The sequence below is a fragment of the Populus alba genome, unplaced genomic scaffold (genome assembly GCF_005239225.2).
Source record: "Populus alba unplaced genomic scaffold, ASM523922v2 scaf18, whole genome shotgun sequence".
NCBI classification, from domain to species: Eukaryota; Viridiplantae; Streptophyta; class Magnoliopsida; order Malpighiales; family Salicaceae; genus Populus; species Populus alba.
In genome coordinates this window covers 800,301-811,031 of record NW_027340131.1, presented here as the reverse complement: position 1 = coordinate 811,031, position 10,731 = coordinate 800,301, and the positions used below count along the sequence as shown (strand labels likewise).

Here is a 10,731-nt window from a genome sequence, read left to right as displayed (position 1 = left end):
AAGGCAGTGCCTTTCCCCCTGTAATAGATTAAGATGAATCATTTGTTGTAATGAAAGTTTTATGGGTTAAATAAAAAAAGGCGAAGACCTTTATTTACTTTTATTCAAATGAGTGTACAAGGCTGAAAGCTCAAATGGTAAAAGGTTAAACAGATCTCCTCTCGGCATTGCAATAAGTATCGGATGTAGATCTAACCAAACATCCGAAGAATAACGGTTGTTATGTCACCCTCTCATGAAATAATCCTTGTCCAAAATGTTGCATTCATATTCATGCATTTTGAACATACACTTATGAATTTTCATAATGCTGCACACCAGGTGAAATATAGGTCCCCCATTAAAAACACACGGTTGCGAAAAAAAATGGAAAATGAAGAAAGAACTCAATTGGATGCCCAACATCAAAAGGAGTTGAACAGTCTAAAGGAAGATGTCGCTAGGCTTACTAGCCTACTCGAACAAACTCTGAGATCTAAGTCGGGAGAAGGGACATCCTCTCAACCAGCATTTAGCACTCAGGTACCACCAACGCCTCCGGTGTTCTTCAACCTACCAAACATGGGAGCGGGTGGATCTTCGCCTGAGCCTCAATATGCTACGCATTTCCCAGCTCAGCCTATATACCCGATGAGGATTCCTCATGCTGATGAGTTAACCTTGGAAGGGTCTCACAAGGAAAAAATGATAGGAGCTGAAGGTTTAGAGAAGTGGGCTGCCCTAGAAGAGAGGATAAGGGCAGTTGAAGGAAATCACTTATATGACCCGGTGAAAGCTGCCGAGATGTGTTTGGTACCTAACGTAGTCATTCCTAAGAAGTTTAGGGTGCCGGAATTTATCAAATACACTGGAACTCAATGTCAAATAACCCACCTTAAGTCATATTGCAATAAGATGGCTGAGGTGGTGCAAGATGAGAAATTGTTGATCCATTTCTTCCAAGATACTTTGAGTGATGTCGCGCTCACTTGGTACATGCGTTTGGACAATACCAAGATAAGGGGATGGAAAGATCTAGTCGATGCTTTTATTAAGCAATATAAGTTCAACGTAGACACAACCCCTGATAGATCAAGCTTACATTCATTGGAGAAGGGTTATAAGGAATATGTAAGGAAATATGCACAAAGGTGGCGTGAAACGGCAGCACAAGTTAATCCGCCATTGTTGGAGAAGGAAATGATCAGTTTATTTTCCAACACCTTCAAAGCTCCATACTTTGAATACTTGGTTGGAAGTTCTGCACAAAGCTTCTCTGATTTGGTTGTTATAGCCGAACGAATTGAACAAGCCATTCGAACGGGTAGGATCACAGACCATAGTGAAAAAAGGGGTTTTGTTGGACGCAAGAAAGAGGCTGACATCCACAATGTCGAAGGTGAAGGTAAGGGAAGAAAGCATAATTTCAGGCCACCCATGACCATTCCCCCCACATCTAATATAAATTTCACCTCACCTTATCTAAAAAACCAAACAAATACCCAAAATATCCCATACCGCCAAAACAACACATTTTACCCACGTAGAAGCTTCCCCACAAACCAAGAAGAACTGCCCCCACTTCCCATGCCTCTTAGTGAGATGTATCAAAGATTGCTCAGTATTGGCCAAGTAACACCTATTCATTTGACACCTTTGCAACCACCTTTTCCTCAATGGTACCAACCAGACCAGAAATGCGAGTACCATGCTGGTATCGCCGGCCATAATATTGACAATTGTTTAGCTTTCAAAAGGAGAATCCTCCAACTCATCAAAGCAGGTTGGATTTCCTTTGATGATTTTCCGAACGTAAAATCCAACCAGCTACCGCACCATGCTTCTGGAAGTGGAGGGGTAAATGCTTTGGAAGAGGAAGAGAGGGGTGCTAATGTCTTAAAGTTGTCAATGGAGGGGTTGTACAAAATGTTGAAGCAAGCTGGGTACCTCCAAACACCCCTCAAAAAGCAAGCCATAGGCCATAAGGGTGAATATTGTGAGTACCACCAGCATATGGGACACCATATAAACTCTTGTAAAGAGTTTCGGGTGAAAGTAGAGGATATGATGACATTGGGAGTGTTGAGGGTAGGGGTGCCTGAAGAAAAGCTAGTAGGAACCATGACTGGTTTCGACAAGAAGGTTGAAGTTTATAGATATCAACCAACAGAGAGAGGACCCCCAAGAATGATCTTGCCTAGACCTACAAGCACAATTAGTGGAAATTATAATGCCATACCTCATAATTATGGTTACTCTTTCCACACCGCGAGACCAGCTCCTACTCTTCATGCTGAAATTGGGGGGTTAACCCGGAATGGAAGGTACTATACTCCTGAAGAGTTAGAAGACCAAAGAAGAGTAAAAGGAAAGAATGTGGTGGAGTTGGCCAAGATGGATGAGGTCAACAAACCAGTGAGCGACGAGGAGGCTAACGAGTTCTTGAAGCTAATGAAGCACAGCGAATACAGCGTGGTGGACCAGTGGAAAAAAACCCCCGCCAGAATCTCTTTATTATCATTAGTTTTGAGTTCAGAGTTGCATAGAAACGCTCTTCAGAAAGTCCTTAACGAAGCATATGTTCCTCAAGATATCACACAGGATTCTATAGAACATTTGGTGGGAAGGATTCAAGCCACTAACTATCCCTACTTCACAGATGATGAATTAGATCATGAAGGAACTGGTCACAATAAGCCGTTATATATCACTGTAAAATGTAAGAATTGTGTGATCGCTAAGGTACTGATAGATAATGGTTCTGCTTTGAATGTGTTGCCAAGGCATGTGCTTGATAAAATGCCAGTTGATGTCTCTCATATGAAGCCAAGTACCATGACAGCTAGAGCATATGATGGTTCGCCAAGGCCGATTATGGGAAATATTGATGTTGAGCTCGTAATTGGCCCCCAACCATTCCAAGTAACTTTACAAGTGATGGATATTCATCCCACATACAGCATGTTATTGGGAAGACCTTGGATCCACGCAACACGAGCCGTTGCATCCTCATTACATCAACGGGTTAAGTTTATCATCAATGGAAACTTGGTGACAGTAAGGGCTGAAGAGGCTTTAGCTATGGTGAGAAACGTGTCGATTCCTTATATAGAGGCTGAAGAGAATAAAGACGAAAACTTACATGCATTTGAGGTAGTAAATGTTGAATGGGTACCTGAGAATACGGTGCGAAGGAAACCAGAGGTTTCTGAAGCTGCAAGGATGGCTGCTAAATATTTTCTGAAGCATGGATCGCCATTCCAATATGACCCTATCACAGGAATGCCCGAGAGGATCAATGTAATAAAGAGGAAATGTGCAGATCAGAGGTTTGGTTTAGGTTTTAAACCTAGAAAGGAAGATTTCATGAGAGCGGCTGAGTTTAAAAGAGAAAGGAGGTTAGCTCGAATTGAGGGAAGGGAGCCTAATGATGTTCGAATCCAGATCCCTCCAATTCACGTAACATTCCCCTGACCTGCGCAAGTGATCAAGGCTGGGGGTGAAATTGAGAGGATGAGTAAAGAATTTAGCAGTGCTACCATCCACTATCTGGAAGAAATCAACAAACAAGAACCCCAAGGGGGTTTTGAAGACAAAGAGAGCCCGTATGAAGAACTACCCCAACTGACTGTGAGTGCTCTAGAGGATGGTCTACCTGAGTTTGTGAGAAGATTAACTGAAGGGGAAGAATTGAACAATTGGGAAATTCAAGAAGTCCCAGTTATCTTTAAAAAGTAAACATCTGTTTGTCGCTTGCTTTTTCTTATTGCTGCATTTTGTTTGAATAAATTTACGTTGCCAGTAATCGTGGCTCAAGATATTAGCAACAAGAATTGTGTTGAGCCCTTCTATCATTTCAAGTTTTAATGAGATCATGCTTGGTTTTTCCCTTCATCATGCCTTTTAGTTTCATTCTTTCCATTATGAACTCATAACAAAGGCACTTTCCGCTTTCAGGGAATCTGAAAGCGGGACAACGATAAACTTACAAACCCATTGCATTGAGAATAATTGGCCTAATTTTGATAAAACCATAACTTCAATGGATGAGGAAGAAGATGGTGAAGATGACTTTGAGGAGTTCAAAAAGCTTATAAAACAATCCGAACATGCATGGGAGCCTGCAAAAGAGGAATTAGAATTAATAAATGTAAGTACCGAGCATGATAAAAAGGAGTTGAAAATAGGGATGTTGATCAATACAGCTATGAGGAGTGAGTTGGTCGCCCTTTTGTAGGAGTATGTGGATATTTTTGCCTGGTCGTACGCTGACATGCCCGGTTTGGATACTGAAATAGTAGTGCATAGGTTACCTTTGATTGAGGGTTGTCATCCAGTCAAACAAAAGCTAAGAAGGACAAGACCTGATGTATTGCTCAAGGTAAAAGAAGAGATAACCAGACAGTGGGATGCAGGTTTCTTGGAGGTAGTAGAATATTCTGAATGGGTGTCTAACATTGTTGCGGTTCCCAAGAAGGACAATAAAATCAGGGTGTGCGTGGATTTCCGGGATTTGAATAGGGCAAGCCCGAAAGATGACTTTCCGTTACCGCATATAGACGTGTTGGTGGACAATGCTGCTAAGAGTTCCACTTACTCTTTCATGGATGGTTTCTCTGGCTATAATCAGATTAAAATGGCTGAAGCAGATAAGAGAAAGACGACATTTATCACCCCATGGGGGACTTATTGTTACAAAGTAATGCCATTCGGATTGAAGAATGCTGGAGCAACATACCAAAGGGCAATGGTAGCACTTTTTCACGATATGATGCACAAGGAAATTGAGGTCTATGTGGATGACATGATCGCAAAGTCCAAAGATTAAGAAAGCCATATCCCAGCTCTGAGGAAATTGTTCGAGAGGTTGAGAAAATATCAGTTGAAATTGAATCCTGCGAAGTGTACATTCGGGGTGAAATCAGGCAAATTATTAGGATTTGTGGTAAGTAATAAAGGCATAGAAGTGGACCCTGATAAAGTAAAAGCCATTCAAGACATGCCCGCTCCAAAGACCGAAAAGGAAGTTCGAGGCTTTTTGGGGCGTTTGAACTATATTGCTCGTTTTATCTCACAACTTACAGTGACATGTGAACCGATTTTTCGATTGCTCCGGAAGAAGAATCCTGGAACATGGGATGAAGATTGCCAAAAAGCTTTTGATAAAATCAAGCAGTATTTACAAAAACCACCATTGTTGGTTCCGCCTGTACACGGAAGGCCACTCATCCTTTATTTAACTGTGACCGAATCAGCTATGGGTTGTGTGTTGGGGCAACAGAATGAGTCAGGAAGAAAGGAGCAAGCCATCTACTATTTGAGTAAGAAGTTCACCGAGTGTGAATCCCGTTACAGTATGGTAGATAAGTTATGTTGTAGTCTGGTGTGGAGTGAGAAGAGGTTACGACAATATATGTTATACTACACTACCTGGTTGATCTAAAAAATGGACCCACTGAAGTATATCTTTGAAAAGCCATACATGTCGAGTAGAATAGCCAGATGGCAAGTACTGCTGGCTGAGTATGACATCATCTACATGACAAGAAAATCAGTAAAAGGAAGCGCAATTGCGGATCATTTAGCCGATAATGCTATTGAGGATTACGAGCCCTTGAAATTTGACTTTCCTGATGAAGATGTGCTAGTAACGGAAAAGGAGGAGAAGAGTGGTTGGTGGGCTATGTATTTTGACGGCGCAGTAAATGTATCGGGCAACGGGGCAGGTGCTGTGATAATTTCCCCAGAAGGAAAGCAATATCCTATCTTAGTAAAGCTGCACTTTAGTTGTACAAACAACACAGCTGAGTATGAAGCTTGCATCCACGGATTGGAAGCTGCATTAGAGATGAATGTAGGGAAATTAGAAGTATATGGAGACTCAATGCTAATAATCTGTCAGGTGAAAGGTGAATGGCAGACAAGGGATGAAAAATTGAGACCATACCAGGAATACCTCTCCAAATTGGCTGAAAGCTTCGATGAAATAGAATTTACTCATTTGGGGAGAGACAAAAATCAGTTTGCCGATGTGTTAGCTACCTTAGCTTCTATGGCTATAATTGATTGTGGTGCAAAAATTCAGCCTGTAAGCATCGAGATCAGAAATTCTCCCTCGCATTGTTGTTTAATAGAAGAAGAAACAGACAAAGACCCATGGTACACGGATATAAAAAGATTCATCCAGCATCAAGAGTACCCGTCGGGAGCCTCGAAGATAGATAAAAGGACCTTGAGAAGAATGGCCATGGAATACTACATAGATGGGGAGATTTTGTATAAAAGGTCATTTGATGGGACTTTACTAAGGTGTTTAAGTGATCTGGAAGCAAACCAGGCCCTACAAGAAGTGCATGGAGGAATTTGTGCTACCCATGCAAACGGACACATGATGGCTAGGCAGATGCAAAGAGCAGGTTATTTTTGGCTAACCATGGAGAAGGATTGCATAAATTATGTCCGAAGGTGCCACAAATGTCAAGTGTATAGCGACAAAGTCAATGCGCCTCCTACACCCTTATTTAACATGGTGTCTCCTTGGCCCTTTGCAATGTGGGGAATAGATGTGATTGGGCCTATTAATCCAAAAGCCAGTAACAGACATCGTTTTATCCTTGTAGCGATTGATTACTTCACCAAATGGGTAGAGGCTTGCTCATATGCCCATGTGACTCAGAAAGTGGTCAAACGGTTCATCGAGAAAGATCTAATCTGCAGATATGGTGTGCCCGAGAGAGTAGTGACTGATAATGCTCAAAACTTTAATGGAAAGATGATAGCGGAGCTATGCACAAAGTGGAAGATCAAGCATTCCAACTCATCCCCTTACAGACCCAAGATGAATGGCGCTGTAGAAGCTGCTAATAAAAATATAAAGAAGATTGTTCAAAAAATGGTGATTACTTACAAGGATTGGCATGAATGGCTTCCTTATGCTCTCCATGCGTATCGAATAGCAGTGAGGACATCAACCGGGGCTACACCATACTCTTTAGTATATGGAATGGAGGCAGTGGTACCATTGGAAGTAGAAATTCCCTCTTTAAGGGTCCTCATGGAATCTGGACTCGAAGAATCTGATTGGGTCAAGCTACGATACGAACAGCTAAATATGATTAGCGAGAGAAGGTTAGCAGCAATTTGTCACCACCAGTTGTATCAAAGAAGGATGGCTAAGGCGTATGACCGAAAAGTTTGACCAAGAGAATTCAAAGAAGGAGATTTAGTATTGAGGAAAGTTCTGTCACTACCAGGAGAAGATCGCAGTAAATGGGCGCCCAATTATGAAGGACCCTACATAGTGAAGAAGGCATTTTCAGGAGGGGCATTGATACTAACAAGAATGGATGAGGAGGATGTAGTTAGGCCTGTGAACTCTGATTCTGTAAAGAAATATTATCCATGATGTATAAGTGTTTATCAAATCAATAAATAAGATTGGGCCAATTATTTCTCTTTGCATATTTTTTACAAGGGGTGCCTGCAAAAAAAAAAAAAAAAAAAAAAAGAAAAACCTTACAACTTCGCATGATCTTATAGACATAATTGATCTCTTTTACCAAAAAAAAAAAAAAACATTTCCCTATTGGAGTTTTTGAAATATTGATCTAGCATTTTGATTTCAAAAATAAATTGATGTTTATCCAAAAATGATATTTTTAACATTCTACTTATAGAATGACAATTGAATCAAGCAACTCCATTATTGAGGTGACTAAATTATAAACAAAAAAAAAAACAGAGAGAGAAAAATGAATAAACACCCTTACCCTATGACTTTTGAATTGTGTGTTTTTAAATGTATGAATAATGGTATGTAGTGAACTTGTTACTCATGACTCATGAAATGCATCTTTGCAAAGACCAAACCATCACACTGGATGAGGCCAAAGTTTATTGATCTTAACTGCTTGCACTTGAAATGAGGAAAGGCCATCTTTGTTATTCCTTTCACTTTCTAAAATAAGTATATCCTTTGCGATCCCTTTTTGAGCCTGAATAATTTTTCTTTCATGAAAAAATCCCGACTAGGATCACACCCCACACTGGGGGGCAAGAGAAAATTTCAATGAGAAAAGAGAAAAAGCCGTGAGAAAGCCAAAAAGGCATAAGAGCTCAAGAAACTCAAATGCTAGGGGGCATACCCAAATCACTAGAAAAGTGACATCCAAGATAAAGTGAGTATACCCTAGCAAAGCAATAAAAAAGCAGCAAATCAAAGAAGTGCAGCAAAAGAAAAGATGGAAGACTTCAAAAATCAAACTGTTGATAGTGATCCTTAGTCCTTAAAACCCTGAAACACTCTTTGAGCCTTATGAATCCTTTTCTTTCATAGCCAGAAACCACAGCCTACGTTACGTGCCTGTAAAAGTCCTTTCTAATCAAGCAAGCAAGCAACCTGGAACAATAAACAATGCTCTCCAAAATGCAAAGAATACTTTTTCATAAGATTCATGACATCAAGAATAAACTACTCATTATTATTCATGCTGATAAAAATGAAGGTTCAAAAGGAGACAAATTTTTCTCGTACAAAACCTCGAGCTTTTTTCTCGAGCCCTTCACTTTGAAACAAAAGGTCATCTCATGACGTATTTTCACTGAAGATCTCGTTGCCAAACACAAGAGCAAATAACCTCTTTTTCAAGAAAGAAAATAACCAAGGAGTTGCAAGATTTCAAAAGCAAATTGTTTTAGATTCATATCGAAATAATTTTTGATTTCAAAATGCAAGATCAAGATTTCAAGATTCATTCTAGACCCATATTCCTTCACCAAAATGAACAAAAAGAGAAATGAAAGAATGGTCTTTTAAAACCATTATTTGTCTAAGTCGCTGGCAAAGTACACTTGGGGGCAATGACCAGTACAAGGGGGCAACATTGTATTTTCTCTTCTAGAAAAAGAGAGGAATATTTCCTACAACAAGACAAGGGGGCATTTTGGTTTACGAAAGACAATTTGATCCTTTCAGCAAGTGACACCGAATGTTTTTATCAGTGAAACGAGGGGCAATGAATAAGTCCTCTCAAATTATTTGACGAGTCAAAAATCTTCAGCAAATAAGTGGGTCACGATGGGCACCACAAATGCTAAGTTGTGCAAATAAATCTGGAAATAGATTTACATTGGCCAACTCGAGTGGGCTAGAAGCCAAGCGACAAAAATGACCCAAATCAGAGGTAGCAAGTCCTCATCAGTCAAGCAACAAGAAGATTAAGAAGAAATGGGGACCTATATTTCAAAACAGGTAATGATGCATGCATATCATCTAAAATTTGAGACATTGGACAATGAGTTTTTTAAAATTTCATATGAGAAAATTCCAATGGAATCCATCAAGTGGAAGGCCAACTTGAAATGGCCAAAGATTAAAATTGCTGTTGAATGTTTTTCATGTTTGAGAATTTTTCAACATGGGCAGGCCGCCCATAAGAAATAGGCCATCTGAAAAATCTTCGTGCTTTTCCACCTCTCTTGAGCGCTTTTGAGCCCTCACTTTCCCCCTTCGAATGCCTTTGAGCACTCACATCCTCCTCGAGTGCCTTTGAGCACTCGCCTTCCTTTCGAGTGCCTTTGAGCACTCGTTCTTCCTTCTCGAGCGCCTCTGAGCCCTCGCTTTTCCTCTTTTGAGTGCCTTTGAGCACTAGCTTTCCTCTTCGAGCGCCTGAGCCCTCGCTTCCTTTTGGAGCACCTTTGAGCGCTTTTCGCTTTCGCCTTCAAGTGCCTTTGAGCACTAGTGCCTCTAAGCACTCGCTTTCGCCTTCAAGTGCCTCTGAGCACTCGCTTTTCCCTTCAAGTGCCTCTGAGCACTCGCTTTTCCCTTCAAGTGCCTTTGAGCACCAGTGCCTCTGAGCACTCGCTTTACCCTTCTAGTGCCTCTGAGCACTCGCTTTTGCCTTCAAGTGCCTTTGAGCACCAGTGCCTCTGAGCACTCGCTTCCGCTTCCCCTTCAAGTGCCTTTGAGCACCAGTGCCTCTGAGCACTCGCTTCCCCTTCAAGTGCCTTTGAGCACCAGTGCCTCTGAGCACTCGCTTCCCCTTCAAGTGCTTTTGAGCACCAGTGCCTTTTGAGCACTCACTCGCTTTTCCCTTCAAGTGCCTCTGAGCACTCGCTTCCCCTTCAAGTGCCTTTGAGCACCAGTGCCTCTGAGCACTCGCTTCCCCTTCAAGTGCCTTTGAGCACCAGTGCCTCTGAGCACTCGCTTCCCCCTTCAAGTGCCTTTTGAGCACCAGTGCCTTTGAGCACTCCCTTTCGTCTTGGAGTGCCTTTGAGCACTCACTTTCCTCTTCGAAGCGCTCTTTGAGCCCTCACTTTCCTTTGGAGCACATTTGAGCACTCACTTTCCCCTTCAAGTGCCTTTGAAGCACTAGTGCCTCTGAGCACTCGCTTTCCTTCTTCAAGTGTCTTTAAGCAATCGCTTTTTTCTTCTCGAAGTGCCTTTGAGCACTCGCTTTCCTTTTCGAGGGCCTGTGGGCACTCGCTTTCCTTTTTCAAGTGCCTCTGAGCACCCGCTTTCCTCTTCAAGTGTCTTTAAGCACTCGCTTTTCTCTTTGAGTGCCTTTGAGCCCTGCATTTTCTTTTTTCTTACTTGGGGTAGGTCACCCATCACACATGAGACCTACTTCTTAAAAAAAAAAAAAAAAAAAAAAAAAAAAAAAAAAAAAAAAAAAAGGGGGTTTCTTTCTCTATCTACTTTTCTTTATAAATTTACTACACAAAGATAAAAGAAAATGAAATTTTTCCAATATC

At 41.2% G+C, this 10,731-nt stretch overlaps 1 protein-coding gene across 1 annotated transcript; it reads left to right on the top strand.

Moving 5' to 3' along the window:
* Window positions 1-366: 366 nt before the first annotated feature.
* Window positions 367-7,384, top strand: LOC118031083 (uncharacterized). The gene is given in 3 exon segments (XM_073407093.1): window positions 367-3,438; window positions 3,472-3,713; window positions 3,937-7,384. Coding segments are annotated over 3 exon segments (6,762 nt in total).
* Window positions 7,385-10,731: the final 3,347 nt, after the last annotated feature.